This window comes from Anolis sagrei, chromosome 2 (genome assembly GCF_037176765.1).
Source record: "Anolis sagrei isolate rAnoSag1 chromosome 2, rAnoSag1.mat, whole genome shotgun sequence".
NCBI lineage: Eukaryota > Metazoa > Chordata > Lepidosauria > Squamata > Dactyloidae > Anolis > Anolis sagrei.
The window spans coordinates 61,332,844-61,354,302 of NC_090022.1; the positions used below are offsets into that span (position 1 = coordinate 61,332,844).

Here is a 21,459-nt window from a genome sequence, read left to right on the forward strand (position 1 = left end):
GAAAGCCCCATGATAGGTTTGCTTTTGGATCTCTGTATGTCAGAAACAAGTTGGGCAGACACAACAATAACAGCATGCAGATATATCTGAGATATTATTATGGAAAATGTCCCTAAACACTGATTTCCAGAGCTTGTAGTATTCTTCCTAATGATCCGTATCAGTAGTTGGCCTGTCAAAGCTGACACGTGTCTTAGTCCTCCAGTGTTTGATAGGTAAGTCTCATAGTACTTTTGCAGGATACGTAATTTATAAGGTTTCTGGTATGAAAGGTTCATGGCTGTTTATACAAGATGGCCATATTTAGTAACATTTATATCATAAGTGTTACATGTGAAGACATCGCTTGCCCTACTCCCATCAGAGATATAGTATTACAACTGGTTTATATGCTTTGAAATAGTAGATCTCATGTATCCATATTCATGAGCCTTATTCATTTATTTACCACATTTATATACTGCCTTTTTCAGCCCGTAGGTGACTCAGGGCAGTTCACAGTCGGCAACAATTTGATGCCTCCACAATTATAAAATACAATTAAAAACAGATGTAAATACAATTAAGACATTTAGCATATAATCTAAAACCATACAAAGCCATAAAAGCATAGTCATCAGTGTCTCCTATGTCTGAGACAAGCCAGTTTATTAATATGAGCCAATCCAGAAGAAAGGGCAAGAAACATTGATTTTAGTGTCACTGCAAACATTAATGGTAGAATAATAGTGGACACTAAGGGAAAACCTGGAAGTATATTCTGAAGTATGCAGCCTCTGAAATGTATGTTTCTGCTTTACTTAATCTTCAGTATTATCTGATGTATGAATTCTATCTATGATATTATAAAATCCACAGTGGCAAATCTCTAATGTATAAATATAGAGTTAGTTATGTCTGTCTAGTGGGAGTCCATATTGCATTACAGCAGTAACGAATTGATCTTTAAGACCACATCAATATCTTTAGGATCAGTTTTGATAGGTGTTATTAACTATGAGCACATTTATTGCAAACTATATTATATTCCTATATAACATACATTATACAGACAGTGGTATATGTAAGATTCCTCCACCTAGTTTTAAAAATTCCTCCCTCCCTCTGCATTTCTGTGATAGCCTATACTGTTCTGGAGTTTTGGAGGGGCATAAAGGGGAAATGGGAGAGGCTGAGATTGTTTGTATTAGCTGTGTTCTGCTCATACATACAACCAATGAATGTATATAACAATTGAAAGCAACCTACTATTGCCAAGGAGGTAATGATTATAAATATTACAGACAAAGTGGAATTATGAGAATAAGGTGGTTGAAAGCAAATTTCATATAAAATAAAACTTGATACTGCAAAATTACTGATATCTTGAACTCTGGGGAATCTCTGCTAGTTTGAGTAGATCTGCTCATACTTCCATCTAAAGTAGTATGAAAACTGGGAGGAATAGCTTCTGTTGACCAGATCGGTTCCATCACATGTCTTGCTCTTCATGATCCTCACTTCTTTTGTCTTGTATGTAAATTTAAGATATGTTAGTGACTTGTCTATCCATACTTGTACAACTAGTTAGTTAATGAGTTATTTTGCAGTGCTTGGAGGTATCCTAAAAGTCAGCTTGCAAAAAAAGAGAGAGGCATGTACAAGTTTTTCTTTATTATACTTTGTATTAGAGGGTAACTGAGTACACGTGATGTCTGCAGACCTCATAGTCATTAGCATAGAATCTGCTAGTTGCTTACACCCACGTCACTAACAAGTGTGAAGCTGCAGAATATATTTTTTTCCATGTGAGCAGGGAAATGTCAATATTCATAGGTAAAGAAAATAGAAAGGCAAAACCTCACAGCTGTTTATGCAACCAAACAAAACAAAAACTCCTTCAAAAAAAGCGCATTCTGATGAACACTGCCACTGGTAGGTCCAATGCTGTTTTTAATCTTCTGACTCAAACCTGGGAAAGATTCACTGTCCCACTGACACTGGAGGCATTCACTAGTGATATAATTTACTCCCTATGACAGGTACACTGCTATGGTTGAAGGGCTTGCAATTGAAGTAATGTGAATTGCCTTAGGAAAGAAAAGGAAGTCAACATTCTCATACAAAAAGGTGAGATTTAAGAACAGTAAGATCCCAGTAACTGTGGGATCTATATTTGCAGTTTTACTTACCCATGTCCAGTGGAAATGGTCTCTAGGAATTTGCTAGGTTCTCCGGGTCATTCTATAACAGAGGTCCTCACACTTTTTAACCAGAAGGCCAGTTCACAGTCCCTCAGACTGTTGGGAAGCTGGACTATAGTTTGGGGAAAAAATGAACACTGCACATATCTTATTTGGAGCACCCCAAACATTGAAAGAACAATACAATATTTAAAATGAAGAACAATTTTAACCAACATAAGTTTGCCAGTATTTCAATGGGCCTGCTTTTGGCTGAGGAGATAGTCAAGTGAATTAAGATTGCTGTTATTGTGTGCCTTCAAGTTGTTTCAGACTTAGGGTGACCTCAAGTCTAAAGTTTAGGGATAAGGATGAAAAAATGACATTGAAGGGCCACATCTGGCCTTAGTTTTAGTTGTATCCATGGTTTCAGATAACTGCAATCTGGCTGGGAATCTTTTCCCTGTGGATTTAGAGATCTTGCTGTATCTAATCCTGACTCCATTACCTCCCCCCCCCACACACACACACTTGTGTGTGTGTGTGTGTGTGGGAAAAACTCAGCTCTTAAGCGACTCTGTTCTTGTGCACTTGATAGTATGATTTAGAGAAAGATAATACAGAGTGGTACATTGTTACAGAATTGATGAGGCCACTTGAGGGACTGAACTATCAGAACCAGAGCCTCTTGAAAATGCTGTTCAGTTTTTCATTTTCTCTAATCAAAGCTTTTCATCTCCTAAATTAGTTTCTTTTTCTGTCTATAATAGTGGTTTGTCAGTTACATTTGAAAATTAATTTCTGTTGTGTCATGGGACATGTGCCCTTCTTATTCTGCAGTCTGTTCACAATATGCTTGTCTTTGCAGGCATTGCAATAGTAGGAGTTGCATGATCCCAGCCAGTTCAAGACACTATCAGTTTGTTAGGGATTTTCTCATAGAAGTAGGAAACATGCAGCTCTGCAGAAATTGTTGAAGTGGATCTCAGCATAATTAGTAGGGGTGTTTGAAATGGCAGAAATCTGTTATGTTTTCAAGTCTCTCTCTCTCTCTCTCCCCCCCCCCCCCCCCCATATTCTGTTTTTGGAAAAATTCTGGGAGATTAGGAGGGGGGGGGGGCATTCAGGTTCATAATTCATGATCTGGAGTTCTGTTTCCATTTCAGGATGTGGAAGAGAAAGTCTAGAAATTTGAAATGAAAACAGAATGAAACAGAACTGATTCCTGCTGTTTCGCACACTCCTAATAACTAGACAGCATAGCAGAGTTGCAAAGTATTTGGGGAGTTTACAAACACAATTTTGAGGGTGATCTGATGATGGATCTGAACGTGTGGGTAGATCTCTAGGAAATTTGCAGAAATTCAGCAAGGGCTTGTTATTCCCAAGTGGTTAACAAAGGCCGCAACATTTTTTTTACTATGTAAATCAGCTTGCCAAAATACCAAGAGCTTAGGCTAAAAAAGAATTGAGTTTTGTGCACATGGACTAAAAGTCAATTCATTTCTAGTGCTCACTGCAAATTCTTAGCCTGAATTCAGAGTTGTTCTGTAGTTCTCTGTGTGCATTTTTTCTGCACACAAGTTGAAAAAAACCCCTGTATTTTCTTGCCAGATGTTCGTACCATCTAAAATTTCCCTAGTCTTGAATTCAGAGATAAGTAGCTGCTCCTTGATTGTGGAACTTCTCCAAAGAGAAATCAGGCTGTCTCTAAACTTGCTGAGCTTCCAGTGAGCAGTCAAAAGTGTATTATTCCATGTAGTCTTAAATTTTTAAATATGTTTTTTTAAATGTTGTTTTTGTGTATCATATTAAACACTGCTTTGTGAGCCCTGGTGGGAAGAATAATAATTAATAAACACTTTTCATAATGATAATGATACTACTAAAGTTGTGACAGAATGGATCCAAGAAGGTTTGCATATCTTTCACAGAAGAAATAAGTAGCCATAAACAGTCATCTCCCCATCATAGACTACTCTTCCATCGAAAAAGTATTCTCATGAAGAAGTACATCTGAGGCCCCTTCCACACAGCTATATAAAACCCCACATTATCTGGTTTGAACTGGGTTATATGGCAGTGTGTACTCAGATAACCCACTTCAAAGCAGATACTGTGGATTATCTGCCTCGTTATTCTGGGTTATATGGATATGTGGAAGGGCCCTGAGTGGTTAAAATAACCACATAAATGGTAAGCACCAAGAAAAAAGTTATATGAAATGTTCTTGGTTTCAGGAATAGTTTCTTGTGAGCAAGACTAATCTGTATTTCCTTTCTCCTTTTCACACATGTAGGTATCCCTCTGGAAGCTTATTACTGTCCATATTCTCATTATTTTTTAATTTGTTGTCAGAATATATTGCAAAGCAATTAAGTATGTCAAATGAAGTAATTGAAAAATAAATAATTAAGTTTTAAAAAGAAAAGAAAACATTGTGGTTTGTTTTCTTCTTTCGCCCACCTAAAATATTAATAATTAATAAGTTATGTTTAATATTTATTTATTTATTTATTTATTTAACAAAACTGTGAAATAATATAATAATAATATACTCAAAAGTAATGTAAATCCAGTGATTTTGACCCAGATTTGGTCATACTTAAAGCACTGAAACTCAAGTGAGTTCTATTAATTTCAGTGGCATGACTTAAGTGTGCCTAAATCTGGATTCAACACAATATATCCCAACATAGGCTTTCTCAAACAATTCTAGCTTTTCAAAATGAAGTGTCTTTATCTACATCATCAAGAATAGAATTTAGCTCTTCACCAAATAAAGACATGGGAAGTTTGGCTTACAAAACATATCTAAATAGTCATAGATGCATAATTTGCAACAAAATAGTAACTATAAAAGCATTCAAAATCAGAATGCAATGTACAAGAGTGGGCAAAATGCAGCTCATAAGCCATATATGGCACAATTCCCTGTTTTAAAACCTCCAAGCATCGCATGAAAAAATTAAAACCACTTTGCCAAAAAGGACTGTAAATATTAAGGAGGTCAGCAATGTATCTAGTATTTTATCTATGTCTCCTGAGTTTTGGATGGGCAGTTTTTAAACTGCTGGTCAGGCTGAAAAGTTGCTCCTGATCGCTGGTAAAGTTCCTGAAAGGAGGGGTTATTGGTTCTGCTCTCAAAATTTCCTTTAAGCCAAAGCCAGACTGATTGGCCCATTTCTGTAAAAACTTTAAGACAAAAGCTGAGTTGAATCAAAAGGGGACTGGTGGTTCTTAAAACTGCTCCAAAACTAACAATGAAGTAAGACTGGAATAAGTCAATCTTTCAGGGGGTTTTTTCGGTCCTAGCTTTAATACCTTCTGAAAAAATGGTCATGAGCAGGTTTTTCCTTACAGCAGATTGCTTAATATGTTTAAAATGACATGTCTTTCTCTGCTGGGATTCCTCTTTCATGGCATAGCTTATCATTGTCATTGTGCATTTGCTAGAATGGGAGCATGTGACTGAATAATTGGAGGTCTTATCTGTCTTCTGTCAATGAAAAGCGCCAAGAGGGAGTTTATTAATTTTGATAATTTCTCTCTCTTTCAACCCCATTCCACCTTCTCTACCTTCTAATATCTCTCTCCATCTTTTCTGTTCATCAGCATCTAACAATTAGTAGAAATGTTAGCCTTTATACTTCAAAAAAGTGAAAGGGCATTAAAGTTAGGTTAGTATAATTCATATTAGCAATTTTACAAGGCAGTAATTCAATGTGCCTGAGCACAATTCTATCATGCTCTTTTATTTCATTAACTAAATGGATAACAAAAAAGATACACAAGCTCTGGGTGGTGAGAAGAGAGATGGAAATATTCTCAATGAGTACCAAGCAATATGAGAGAGGCCCATTCATCTATTACAGAAAGATACATAATCTCATCATAGGATAATTTACTTCTTATTGAAATATTGGGGTTCTTAGAAATTGAAAAGCCATCTAGTAGTGAGTTGCCATCTGAGAAAAACATGAAATGATCAGACTACTATGTTTTAATTGTAGCCAGTGCGTAAAAAGAAGTGACAAGTGGAGTGCCGCAGGGTTCCGTCCTGGGCCCGGTCCTGTTCAACATCTTTATTAATGACTTAGATGAAGGGCTAGAAGGCATGATCATCAAGTTTGCAGACGACACCAATTTGGGAGGCATAGCCAATAGTCCAGAGGACAGGAGCAGAATTCAAAACGATCTTGACAGATTAGAGAGATGGGCCAAAACTAACAAAATGAAGTTCAACAGTGACAAATGCAAGATACTCCACTTTGGCAGGAAAAACGAAATGCAAAGATACAAAATGGGGGACACGTGGCCCGAGAGCAGTACGTGTGAAAAAGATCTTGGAGTCCTCATGGACAACAAGTTAAACATGAGCCAACAATGTGATGTGGCGGCAAAAAAAGCCAATGGGATTTTGGCCTGCATCAAGAGGAGCATAGTGTCTAGATCTAAGGAAGTAATGCTACCCCTCTATTCTGCTTTGGTTAGACCACATCTGGAATATTGTGTCCAATTCTGGGCACCACAATTCAAGAGAGATATTGACAAGCTGGAATGTGTCCAGAGGAGGGCGACTAAAATGATCAAGGGTCTGGAGAACAAGCCCTATGAGGAGCGGCTTAGGGAACTGGGCATATTTAGCCTGAAGAAGAGAAGGCTGAGAGGAGATATGATAGCCATGTATAAATATGTGAGAGGAAGCCACAGGGAGGAGGGAGCAAGCTTGTTTTCTGCTTCCTTGGAGACTAGGACGCGGAACAATGGCTTCAAACTACAAGAGAGGAGATTCCATCTGAACATGAGGAAGAACTTCCTGACTGTGAGAGCCGTTCAGCAGTGGAACTCTCTGCCCCGGAGTGTGGTGGAGGCTCCTTCTTTGGAAGCTTTTAAGCAGAGGCTGGATGGCCATTTGTCAGGGGTGATTTGAATGCAATATTCCTGCTTCTTGGCAGGGGGTTGGACTGGATGGCCCATGAGGTCTCTTCCAACTCTTTGATTCTATAATTCTACGATTCTAAGAAAATGCACCATGACAGTGAAGGATTTTTTTTTTGCTCCTTTGTTGTTTTTTACTAGCAGCCTGAAACCAGCATTCCATCTTAGAAAGTAGCATAGAATAATAATCAAGAATATGATTGTATAGAATCTGAACTATGATGGACAGAGATGGTGCTATGGGCTAGGTACTTGAGGGTGTCTCAGACCTGTATTATTCCCTTTTATTATCTGTCTTGCCTTTTGATGCCAGTTTCACAGTAGCACAGACTAACATGGAATGTGGCCTATTTTTCTTTAGTAAGATAATATTTCCACAGGAACATCAGTTTTCTTCTGATAGGTATAGTAGCTTTGTCAGTGTTTTAGTAGTATTTTTCCTTTGATTGCAGTTGTTAAAAATAGTGGTTATGATGTCTTGTCAGCATCATTTTATTAATAACTCTGAAAAGTGAATGCTTCTAAGATGGGCAGTATGGTCTTTTTTTTGCATCAAGAGGAAGTAGAATTGCTTGAAAACCAGGAAGGAGGAAGCCAAATGTGTAAATGTTGTTATGTGCATCAAACTGGCTTCAATATATAGTTACCCAATGACGGGAGTTTTTTTTTACTGAATCCATCAATCTGTAATGTACTTTGCGAAATCTTCTCTAGTGAAGTGAGGGTAACTCATGATATATCCAGTGCATAAGAATCTCAGCCTAGTTGTTTTAGTTACTAGTGAGAGTGCAGGCATGACTTCCGCTCTGACTCATTTATTTGGTTTTTGTTGGTGGTTCCATAGAATTCTCCTTTAGCAATCCATTTCAAAGATGACGACTTCTCAGTTCATTACAGCAGAAAGAACACCCACCTACACATACGTACACACACACATTTATTGTGCCATCAGGTGAACTTCAGAGAGAGGCACAAAATGAGCCAAGGAGATGGCATTAACTTTGTTAATTTAATGAAACATTTAATGAAATGTTGCTTAAGAAAGATTGTACCATGTTTACCTGATTAGTTTTGGTCCCTAAGCCCATTTCCTTTCCTTATGGTTTTGTTGTTGTTTCTGAAGCAACCTCAGCAAGCCTTAAACCTTGTGTATTAAGTTTGATAATTATGTTTGAAACCTTTGGTCAAAAATAGACTAACTAAACAGCATTAGGTGTCTTCCTTTTCTCCAACTTGTTGGATGTGGAAAGCTCCACGTTGTATCAAAGAGCACCTTGGTGGGAATGCTATACATGGAATTATCTGACAATGAGCTAAAGATTACCTGGCTATAAGGCAACTGTTAAGCCATTGCACTGCAATAATTTGTTTTTAGAAAAAGAAAACAATCACACTATAATTAGATGCATAAATCATCCAAATGGAAGAACTCCTGTCACTGTAGAGTACATTCAGTAACTAGGATTTATGTGAAAATTATTCTTTATTTAGTTTGTCCTTGGAATATATATTTAAAATTGGCTTTGCATTTTTCATATTGTTGCAGTGTTCGGAGCCACAAAAGCTGTTTAACATTGCAAATGAACTTCTCCATACGGAAGAAGCATATGTGAAAAGGCTTCATCTGCTAGATCAGGTACGTCTTCTATGGTATTTTAATTTTCTGAGATGTATAATTCCTTTGTTTACATTCTGCCTTATTCTAAAACTTGCATTTGGTGATCTGTGTGCACTGTTCTGGCAGTTGTGGCATTTCCAGAGTGATAGCATGTGATAACAATAGAGGACTTTGATGCAGTTTCCCCTCCCCCTCCCATCTCCCACACCCACCAACATGAATTACCTATCTCTGAAACTACCAGTGGTTTGCTCATCTTCAGCAGGAATCTTTGTCTTTCAAGGATGGCCAGATACAAATGATTTTCTGAAAATACTGACAGTTGGAATATTGTAAGAATTTCATATTTTTATACTATGATAAAAAGTATAATTTTTAAGTTAGATTACTCCTCTGTTGTTCCATTTTAATAATCCACCTGTCTGCACACTTCCTGACCAATATTCTCACCAGATTATCTTGAAAGCATTACAAGTATTCTTTGTTTGAGTAGGGCATCATTTTTACTACTTCATTTGATATTTTCACTGAGGCATTTCCCATACTCTAGAAAACCAAGTGCTATTGTTTCTGCAGTAGGGCAGATTCACATAAATTAACAACCTGAGTTGCCTTTCTTTTTCACTTGAATTCATTTCAGTGGACTATTACTCCAAGATGCTGAAAGAACCAACATGGTAAAAGAAATCATACATAATTCTGGATATGTGGTCACAGACACTGGCATAAAATAAACCATTCTTTACAGTGATATTTCCCTTTTCATCCTGCTGTATGGTTCTGAAATTTTCAGCAGTAGCAATGCCACTAGAAACACAAACAAAATTGAGACATTTTCTCTTCCTCTTTTAAGGAAGTGTACATGCCCTCTGCTGTGGTGCATATACAACCAAATACCTCTTCATTTCTACATGAATTAGATAATAAATTAGATAATAAATCACATGATGTTAAAGTTGTCAAAAGTAGACAGTGTTTTCTGTTATGGAAAATCAAAGTTTCCATCTCCTGTTCTTCATTTCTGAGTATTACAAAGAAAGTAGAATAGAGAAGCAAATAACTGGGAATGCTGACCATTAGGCCAATAGGGTGAATTCACCCATGCATATTGATAACCTAGTTAATTACAATTGCAAGCTGCAATAATGCACAAATGTGATATAGGAATACTTTTTTTGAAACCAAGGAGCTTTCATGTCATTTGATCTGCACCCAAACATAATAAAAGGTGGCCATATATTCACGTGTATTTGCTTGTGCATATGCTTGTATTAATTTGGCTATTGGTCTGATCTCTTTAGAAGAACATGTATTTGCAACGGTTTGGGGAGGCTACAGGATCGCTGTGAAGATTCTTGAGATAAATGATCTGAAGATCAGAAACATTGTGGAAATAATAAGTTTTGTTATTCATGATGATGGATAGAAAAGATATCAGCCTCGATAATCCTGTAAAAACCAAAAATGTGTCCTAATGGATTTGTTTAATTGCAATGTCCCACTAGATTGCTGTGTTTTGAGCCAAATATATCAACAGGACTAATGGTAGTTATTTTGGACATTTAACTTCCTCCTTATTCAGGTTTTTTTTTGTAATAGCTGACTCAGATGTCTGTTGCCCTTTAACCAGTTGAGCAATGTCTAGTGTAGAAAAAGGAAAAATACAATTGATCCTCACTGTAAAGATTTTTAAACAATTTAGGACATATCACTTTTGTATCTAAGATGGTTACTTGAAGTTATATAGGTAAAACATCTTATTTCATTTGTTTTTGAAATACTATATTTAATTCCTATTTAGTAATGTGATAATTTACACCATGTCTCACTCTAATCAGCCAGCGAGTGGCTATCAAAATAAGCAGGTCGAAGATTTATTGCAATATATTGATGCAGAGGAGCCTTTTAACAAATGACAGTACAATGTGTCTTGGGAAAATAGTTCAAAAATACATATTCTGTGGAAAACAATGAATCATATGTCAAACTCCAGATGGATGACATTCACATGGATAATAAATGTTTGATTCTGATGTTTATTGTATTGTTGTGGTTTTCTGATACAGGTTTTTTGCACTAAATTGTATGAAGCAGGGATTCCACCTGATGTGGTAACAGGGATCTTTTCAAATATTTCTTCCATCTATCGTTTCCATGAACAGTTTCTCCTACCTGAGCTCAAAACAAGAATTACTGATGAGTGGTGAGTACAATGTTTTCATTTTATGTTACTGTTTTCTAATAACGGAAATGTCAACTTCCGTAATAGTAAAATCTACCTGTTTAAGAGTTCTGTGAACCTTGCATTTCATTATTTTGTAGTACTTTGTAAGATCTAATTGTGTGCTGCATTTCCAGCTGAGCTTTTACACAAGAGTGAAAGCTGATGTATAGTTGGGGAATCTTAACTCTTCTGCTGCAGAAACAGGACCCCATCCCCTCCACAAAACTCCTGCTTCGAAGGGGTAGAAAATCCTCTGTAGCATGTTTTCAGTGTTGGAGTGCACTTCAGGGAACGAGCTAATATCCCGATGTTACCATAAACATCTTTTTGGATGTTCCTAGTTATACTCCAGTAGAGATGCCACCATTATGTCTGAGATAGCTTCAAACCAATTGGTAGATCAGAAGCAATAACTTGTGGTAAACCTTGTCCCCGACGCACAATTGAAAACATGTTTTAAATCAGTTTTATCTCTCCTTTAAGAGGAAAGAAGTTGCTGGTGCAGAAATATCGTCTTTGTTGTTGCCAGACACTATTCTGTGGTTTTATCTCTCTACTACATACATAGAGCTAGCCCACCTCTGTGATAACTCAATTGCCCATTCTAGCTAATACACAACTTTCATTTGCACCCATAGCTAGCCCATGGATGTGGCTGAATATACACAGAAATGTATGAAAGCTGATAGAATAAGCTATACTAGGAACTCATTCATAGAAATACCCATCTTCTCAGTTTTGTGTGCATTTCATAACCATAAATATTCTAAAAAGTTTAAAATCAAAGCACAGGAAATTTCAATATGAAAATCAGTGACAGTTTTAACCCACTGTCTTTTAACATTCAGAGGGGCAGAGGTCAAACTAACTTTCTATTACTGAGCAAATTATACTTCACTTGTTTTAAGATATATACTTTGTTTAAAAGCTTTGTTCAAATTTCATTTATAAAAGATCCTAAGAGAACATAACTCTGAGGAGTATATGTGACCCCAGTTGACACAATATGCAGTCCTTGGAGACAAAAAAAAGTTATACATCATTGGGATAAGTAAACTAGTCCTGAGAAGTAATACCTTGGTATATATGCACAATCAAGCAATGCCTGCCGTCCATCCCATTGTGTCTGTTCACAAACAACCTGAGCAGTGTAGATGGATAGGAGTATGATAGCAGTTCAAAAACACAACTTTATTTAGTAAATAACAGAAATGCATTTGTATGAAAAGCATTATGTAATTTAAGTATGCTGATTTTTCTTGTGATCATGATGATGATAATAATAATAATTTCATTCATTTTCATCTCACATTTTCCCCAACGGTACTCAAGGAAGTTTACAAACTATTAAAATCCATACAGATTAAAAACACCATAGATGTAAAACAGAGAGTGTGCTAAAGCTTTTTAAAATTCATTAAAAGGTATAATATTATAAGTCAAAATAATAGCACATCATCACAATAAATTAATTTAAACTCGATGGAATAAGATAGTTTTCTCTTGACAGTTATTTATTTATTTCATATCAAAAGCATTCCATAAAATAGTTTATCTAAAACTGATAAAATAAAGGGATCACAAGCTGCAACTGCATTGTCTGTAGCTTTAAACAATTCTTCCTCTGTGCACGAGGCAGGGCATTGTGGGCAAGCATATAGATGCTGAGTTGTTTGTTCTGCTCCACAGTCACACAAGGTGGAGAAATCTTCTAGGTAGTGCCATTTTGCCAGGTTGTCTTTTGATCTGCAAACTCTGCTTCTGGATCTATTCAGGGACTTCCAAGTTGCCCATTCTTGGTTTACCCCTGGAGGAAGACCCTTATGGTGGGGGAGGGGGCGCATACAGTTGGAAATGCCTGATTTTGCTATCCGCAAGGATGTTCTTGCTGTTGTCAGAGGAACATTTAGAGGAGTGGTGGTTCTCATGAAACTTTTCCTTGATCTAAGTCTACTGGGAGGAGGCTGACAGCCATTTAGTGGATAGTTTTGAAAAGAGACCAAGGAAGGCACCATCCTTCACTATCTAGGGAGGGAGTTCCAGAGTTTGGAGCGGCCACCAAGAAAGCTCTCTCACTAGAAAGGTGATCATAAAAAAATGAACATCCTCATTTTCTTTCTGAATACACTATATTGCTGTCTATAATTTTTTTTTGTAAGTATGCATTTTGGGACAGTGTTGAAGGTGGTGCAGGGAAATTCAGGGGAAGAGCAAATTCATCTTACCACTCTTCTAACCAGGTAGATCTATATGTGTTGAAGAAACCCTTTATATTATAGAAGGTGGAATTTGAATCCTGACATACATATATACAGTTGGGTGTGCAATTAATGTTATCTTCCAATTTCTATTTTTTCAATTGTTTGTTTTACAGGAATACAAATCCAAGGCTAGGAGATATCTTTCAAAAACTTGCTCCATTTCTGAAGATGTATGGAGAATATGTAAAGAATTTTGACAGAGCAATGGACATGGTTAACACGTGGATGCAGAGATCATCTCCTTTTAAAGACGTCATTCAAAACATACAGGTATATTGAGTTATAAAATCATTTCTGTATCACCTTTTGAACCTAACAAGAGTCCAAAGTTTATGAAACAAAATGCAACAAATGAAAGGAGTTGCAAAATTAAACAAAAAATGTAATCCAGTTAAAACCCTAAGTGGATAAAGTGTATTTATAGCTTCCCTAGAAGAAATGAGGTTTGTCTAACCACTTTGGGAATGGAATGACATATATAGGAAAGAAGATGCTTCCACAGGAAAGACTACCTCTCTGCTAGTTGTGGAACAATACAACAGGATTCAGAAGATGATTGTAACTTAGGGTCAGGTTCATGTGTAAAAAGAAATATCATTCATTTGCAATGTTTCATAGTCTATATATCATGTTACTATTACACATGAGGAATCAAAACCTTCACTAACTAGGAAAAGCTCAACCATCACATCTTGACAGACTTCATTGGAAAACAAAAGACAGAAAGACATTGTTTTTCAAAAGAAAAAAAATCATTTGCACTATGTTAATATTTCTTGGCAGACAGTGTATATATGCCAGCAAATGCTTTTAAAATACATTGGTTCCCACTCTCATAACCTAGAATACATCTAAACGTTGATCTCAAAAGCTTACTGAGACACATTTTGCAGTTACAAAAATCTATTTCCAATTCACTGAAATCTGGCTGACGAGCCCAGAGCAAACTGGGCTTTATGAGAATTCATCTGCTTATTTGCTAAACAACAGTTCAAAAGGCTGTGTGTAAAATATGGGTTTTTCTAAACCTGAGTCAAAATGAAAAGTTTTCCAATTATTTCTGGCTTGCTGGATACAACCAAGATCCATGAACTTTTCATGGCTTAGTCACAAATTGTGTAGGAATCCATGCACCTTCATTAATAGGAAACTCATTTCCTGAAAGAAAAATAATTTTGACCTTTGACCCTATCGTACAGAATATTTCTAACAATTATGCATTCATCCACAAAGGAACAATAACTCATTATTTATTGCTAATGTATGAGATTTCGTGCTGGAGATGCATGCTGTGGTATCTCTATTTGTAGAGAAAGCACTGGTAATTACTCTTAAGACTGAAGCAGTTCATGAAAAATGCATCACAAATAAAAAAGTATTGATTAATGTAATATGCATAGCCAGCGTTGGGTAGAGATTTGAGTGTTGGACTAGGACACTGGGAGACCAAGCTTTGATCCCACACTCTGCCTTGGAAACCCACTTGATGACCTTAAGCAAGTCACACACTCTCAATTTCAGAGGATGGCAAAGAAAACACTATGATAGGCTTCCCTTAGTCATAAATTAGAAATGACTTGAAGGAACACTGCAGCAAATATGTGCATTTTTGTTTACTGCTCATATTGTCAAATCTTCCTAGTGGTTGTCAAATGCTCTAAATTCCTTTTTGGGGAGGAAGAAGAAGAATATAAACCATTACACCTTGGTAACCTTGGTTAAATTTAATACAAAACAACGAGGGGTTCATTTTCTCATATCTTTATGTCATATACCACAAGATGTTTAAGTCTGGGTTTCTGCTTAGGCATATCTATTGCATTGATTGATGCCTGTCATCTTAATTAACTTGTAGATCTTTGGGAAAGATTTGATATGTGATTAATATTTAAGTAGCTGCTTCTACTTTTATTGATCTAGGAAAAAGGAAAAGAATATAACATGGCTAAGAAAAGTATAGCAGAATTATAGATTTGAAATTAGGGTATCATTAAGGAAGATGCTCTACTTTCAGTATGAATAAAAGCAATGAATTTCCATTCTTTTATTTCATTCTAGTGATTATTGCATGGTCCTCAGGGAACATCTGTCTACAATCATAATCAATTTTTCTGAGTTTCTACTTCTTTTAATTATTTGGTTATATGAATATGCCAAGTATTTTTAAAAAATGCCCAGAACAACATTTTTTGTTTTTGTTTGATTTCAGAAACAGGATGTTTGTGGGAACCTCACATTACAGCATCACATGCTGGAACCTGTACAGAGAATTCCACGCTATGAGCTTCTACTCAAGGATTATCTTAAAAAACTTCCTGGAGAGTCACTTGATAGAAAAGATGCTGAAAGTAAGTACAATTTTCTTCAATTTTGTTGGGAACAATCTGTTTGTTCTGTAAAGTTGTTGTATGCTTCTATTGTTCTTTTTGTTTATATCATATTTCTTTCCCAGAATCAGAATTCAAGGTGACCAACTAAGTATTTCAGGTGTTAAAACTCCTATAAGTGGTGGGGGCATCATGTTTTAGCATATAAACTATAAAAAATATTGCTCTTCCCAAATAAACATTTCCTTCCCTCCTCAAGTTTCTAGCAATTCAGCAGCTTAAAGTTTCTGTTTAGCAGTTAAAAATCCAATTAAGGTATCCAAGAAGAGGGGCACAAGAATATTATAAAGGAATTACAAACATTACAAATATAAGAATTTTATGTTCAAACTATGTTCAGTGTTTCATTCTTTACAATACTAGAAATTAGAGGACTGAAAATTTTATATGGAGGGGAAGCAATCTTATTTATGGGCAAATTCAGCTGTCCCCCCTGCTTATAGTTACACGATTTGAATGCATTCTCTAAAGACCTCATCACACTAGAGAATGAATCCATTTAAAATCTGGTTTCTGCCTCCTGCAGAATTCTGGGGTTTGTAGTTTAGGGAGGAGCCTTTAACAGCCTCACTAAACTACAAACCCTAGAATTCTGTAGGAGGCATTAACCAGATTTTAAAGTGGATTCATTCTTTAGTGTGATGAAGTAGTAGGTTGTGTGTTGTTTTTTTGTTGGTTTTTTAAATTTAGTTATATGATGATATCAATCAGTTTGGACTATACACTTATAAAACCAAGGACTTGTAATATATATACAATTACATATACATACTATGTGATCATGGTAATTCTTGCATCTGTCTTGATAGATTTGCATCAAGGACTTGTAATATATATACAATTACATATACATACTATGTGATCATGGTAATTCTTGCATCTGTCTTGATAGTATTTCTAAAAGGAAGCTATTAATAACAATTGATTGAATTGACCAGCAGCAGTATTTCAACTGCTTATGGTACAAAAAGAGGCAGTATGGTGTTTTGTGTGTGTATGTGCGCGTGCGCTGAACCACAATTCTGGAAACCAGGGTTGGATTTCCCACTTGGCCACAGAAACCTAAATCTTCATCTATGTAAGCATTAAGTCATGTTAAGTGTTACAGTTGAAACAAATTTAATAAGTTTGTGCTGGTGGGATAAAAGTGACCAAAGGAAACATTCAGTGTCAGAAGTGAAATATCAAATTACAAAGAGGATGAATTTCAGATTGTACATTGATTATTTTATATTAATTCCAACCAAAGGCTTAGGAACAGAAATTCTCAGTCCCACAACCATAACTTGGAAGATGTTCAAGGGTACAATCTGCCACATGAACAATGTATACACTAAAGTGTTTATCCCTTCTCAATCCACTGAGAGGTTGCACAGCAGAGAAAAACAATCTTTAGAAGCATATATCTTGTTCTCAGTAATTTATTTGATCCTCATCACTGAGTTCATGAAAAAATACTGCTCTTTGACATCATTGCCCATTATGTACTACCTATCTGGTTTATAAAAAAATCTGTGGTTTTAAACATAATGTTTTTAGTTGCACATTTGACCCTAACAAGGCTGGGAATGTGATGCAGTGTGTTCTTGACAAATTAGCTATTTGTGTGTATCAGCTATTTTGAAGCTGAGTTGTGCACACCAGGGAAATAAAAACTGCATATTAACTGATAGCAATCTTAAGAATGTATATCGTCTCCCGCCTCTCTTTCAGAATCACTGGAGCTCATTTCTACTGCAGCAAACCATTCAAATGCAGCCATCCGAAAAATGGTGAGTAGAAACTGTGTTGCAGGATCATCAGCTGAGCCATTAACTGAGATGCCTATTTGAACAATGCATTTTCTCATTGCCCCAGAGTCCCTTAATGATGGTTTTCATACTGATGGACACTATCTGCTATAGATCAAGCTCAAATATAAATCAGTGCCTTTCTATAATTACTGTGTTTTAGGTGGGGAGGGCTTCTTTCTTCTCAGTGTTGTCTACTAATTACCAATGATTTATGTGAATAGACTCAGAAATCCTTCTCTTCTTGTGTCATTTCCTTTCTGTATGTTCTAAACATGACATTGAATATATTTGAAATATTAGCCATTGGTTTTATAAATTGACATCACAATGCTATGCTTGGCTGCTCAGAAGGAAGTCAGTGAGAATTAATGGGCGAATAAGCATGTAAATGAAGCAAGGAGGTTGGGTTGTAGTGAAAAGCAGATAGCTGTGTTAAATCTTAAAGACCGATCCAGCAGAACAGCCTACATTTTAAAGGCAACATTGGTTAACTTTAGGGCCAAGTTGAACAGCATCTATATCTCTGTATCATTACTGAATTAGTAATAGTCAACTGGACATGACACTGTTTGGGAAGTATTGTGCAGGCATTTTTATCAAGGAAGCAGCTGAAATGCAGGACTTTGAAAAATATGTCTAAGAAGAATGAGAACTATAACATGCTGAAGCAGCAAGACCCATGAAGTCATGTTTCCGTTTATCTGTAGGAGAAACATGGAATCTTAGAATTAGAAGGGAACATAACACTGTTTTGCCTTCCCTATTGAAGACACCATGTAGCTTTTTCTTCTTGCTTGATATTTTAGATATGAGCGGATAACTAGAAGATCTCTTAATGTTTTTATGAAGTCTTATTCCAGAAACCACCACTTTTCTTTTAATTGTGTTTTGTGTCAATAGGGAGCTGGTTACACCTTTTCAGGCAAGGTACAGTGGGGTTCTTAATAGAGTATATTAGTGGAAACAGAGTGCTTTTGATAGTTAATTTTGGACTACAACTTGCAGTCACTGTAGTCTTGGTTTCAGATAAAAATGGGGTTTCAGCCCACTTTTGAGAATGAATGAGAAATAGCCATTCAAATAAATTAACACGTTTGAGCTAGAAACAAGGGAAGTGATAATTTATTGCTTTTATTCATTCTCTTGGCATCCAGTGTAATGTCTTTCTGAACTGTTTGAATGGGCTCACGGAGTTCTGGTGGTCCTGTTCCTGCCAGGTATGAGTGCCCGGGCTAGTTTCAGAGAGTGACTTTGAAAAAACATGGTGAAGTATAAAATAGATTTCCGGCTACTCTAAGGCCTGCTGGATGAGAGAAACGATTTCTGTTTTCCCTTTGAAAATATGAGTACTAGCAGTTCTGTTTTTTATTCTTTTTCTTTTGGCAGGAAGAGTAGAAGAATTACAGTACAAATCTTTACATAGTTAGTCAGAAGCAGCCTTTATTGATTCAAATTACACTCATTTACAGGCAAAATGTATTGAGTTATATCCTAACAGGCCCGTAGCCAGGATTTCGATTTGGGGGGGGGGGCTGAGTTTTTTTCGGGGGGGGTTGGGGGGGTGAGTTTTGGGGGGGGGGGGGGCTGAGTCTGAGTGAAAAAGGGTCTACCCTAGCAAACTTTTTGTATCGTTATCCCAATACCCCCATGCATATGGGATATATTGAGCATGGTGATCAGATCATGATATGAATAAACATAACAGTTTAAATAATGCACCAGTAAGGCCTTTTCGCGAACCACCATGAGAATTGGGGGGGGGGGGGGTGAAGCCTCTCAACCCCCTCCCCCCTGGCTACATGCCTGTATCCTAATGAAAGATGGGGATAATGGGGCTGCTTTTTTTAAAGCCCTCTGTTCAGTTCTCCATTCCTAATATTTAATGAGATAAATGTATGACATGATGTTTTGATGTCATATTTTCCTGACCAGCAGCCAATAATACCATATTTGGGTAGGTACAGGCATGACCTGATGATGTAAATCAATTTATCTTCTAAAATATGAAATGTTACCTGGAGCAGTTGACAGACTGGATATATAATTGCTGGTCTTGGCAGCAGCTACTACATGAACATCACTTTCAATTCATCCCTGAGAAAGTTTCTGTGAAACATCTTGTTTCCTATTATTTAGTGAGATGCTAGATTATTCAGAAGCACTTTTCCTTATTCTTCAGCTCTGTGCAGACATGTATTTATTTATTTATATTTATTTACTTTATTTTTATGTGCCTTTCTCCCCATAAGAATTCAAGATGGCTAACAGTGATGTGACTAAATACAATAAAAAATTCAAAACAAAGAGAATGCATATACATATAAATTTAAAAATTATAAAAAATAAAATCTTTGTGTCCTGAGTTTAAAAATTAAAATACAATTAAAGTTATAGTTAAAAACTAAACAGCCCACCAAAAGCCCACATGTACACACCATTATGGGAGTGTCATGCATGTAACTGAGGTTTTTTTACTGTAGCATGGATGGGTAAAGAAAAATCTATGCCCTTAGCCCACATCTGATCCCCATTCAACTGTTATCACTGTAGCTGTTAGGACTAGAAACCTGTAATCTATGTTTAGATGCTGCAGAATCAAGCTGGTAACTAATTTGTTAAGAAGAGCTATTTCTGGACACTATGTTAGTGCTGAATAATAAAACCTGTACTAAGACCAGGTTTTAAAAAAGTCATGAATGTTGATAAAATCTTTGCTCTTCCTATTGTATATCTTTCTTCTCTTTTTTTGATTTTTTAAAAATAAGTTGAAGATGAAATTATTTTATTGAATTTTTCTGCTAAAATTAGTTATTGGGAAAGTTTTTCTTTAGTTTGGCTTGAAGAAGTGTAAATTCTCACAATACTGTTTTTTGGCTTGTTTCTTCCATGTGTACTTCTTCCATGTCTCAGAATTTAAAAAGAAATCACTTGGGCTTTGAATAAAACATTGTACCGGGTGCTTGAATTGCCAGGGGACAGTATGGAATGAAAGTAGCAATGGCATGGGCATTTTAACAACTAATACAGGCAGTCCCCAAGGTACAAACATCCAACTCCTTGTTACAAACTCCTTGTTACAAACTGGAGTGAGATGATAGGAAGTGACAGAAATCTACCCCACAGAAGGAAAATTAACTCCTGACAGAATTATCATGGGGAAAAGGTGTCTCCACTGAAGCTTTAGCACCAATGCTTGTTTCCATGACAACTCCAAATTTTCAAAATCCAGTTGTCCAGGTGAAATATTTTGAATAGGGGCACAGTTGGCAGAACAAACACACACACACACTGGCTATCCAAAGCCTATGTGTATATTTAGCTAGAGTTGCACTTAAAATGTACCTGTTACAACTTACAAACGAATACAACATAAGAACAAACCTACAGAACCTATTTGTTTTGTAACACGGGGACTGTCTTTATACTCAAATCTACCAGCACATTTGGAACATCTAGAGGACTCCGATGCCATTTTAAATGCTAGTAGTAGAGTGCGATATAAGTATTATACAAAAAAATATTATTCAGTAGTTATCATTAAATTTTCTCTAATGGGTGGGTGCTATTTTAAATTTGCATGTTGCAATTACATTTTACATGTACTTCCTTTTGCTTGGTTCAGCAAAAATTCTCCTGTATCAATATGGTTTTAATGTTGTTGTTGTTCACTTATAATTCTGTATTTTATTATTGTTATTCCCCTTGAATACTATTTTAATGGAAGCATGTTATATACATTTAATAAACAAATAATTTCTCCCATTAATTAATTGAACTATTGTTTCTGCCACTGTGCTCATTATAAATTAATAGATGGATTGATTGTAGCTGAGCTAGCATTTCTTTTTGGTCTTCCAGGAAAAAATGCACAAGCTGTTAGAAGTGTATGAGCGACTTGGAGGAGAAGAGGATATTGTTAATCCAGCCAATGAATTGATTAAAGAGGGGCACATTCAGAAACTGTCAGCAAAAAATGGTACCGCTCAGGACAGGTATCTGTTTCTGGTGAGTGAGCAGGTTTCCATGGAGTAGAACCTTCTTCTGCTTCGCAGACAGACTGTCTCCTTTGATTA

At 36.3% G+C, this 21,459-nt stretch overlaps 1 protein-coding gene across 1 annotated transcript in view; it reads left to right on the forward strand.

The window, feature by feature from the left end:
- FGD3 (FYVE, RhoGEF and PH domain containing 3) overlaps positions 1–21,459 on the forward strand; it is a 113,597-nt gene that overhangs the window by 65,355 nt on the left and 26,783 nt on the right. Inside the window, exons 5-10 of the mRNA XM_060766026.2 lie at positions 8,650–8,739; positions 10,788–10,924; positions 13,320–13,476; positions 15,416–15,554; positions 17,307–17,365; positions 21,245–21,391. Of these exons, the coding sequence (XP_060622009.2) occupies positions 8,650–8,739; positions 10,788–10,924; positions 13,320–13,476; positions 15,416–15,554; positions 17,307–17,365; positions 21,245–21,391 (729 nt within the window). The remainder of the gene's footprint in view (positions 1–8,649; positions 8,740–10,787; positions 10,925–13,319; positions 13,477–15,415; positions 15,555–17,306; positions 17,366–21,244; positions 21,392–21,459) is intronic.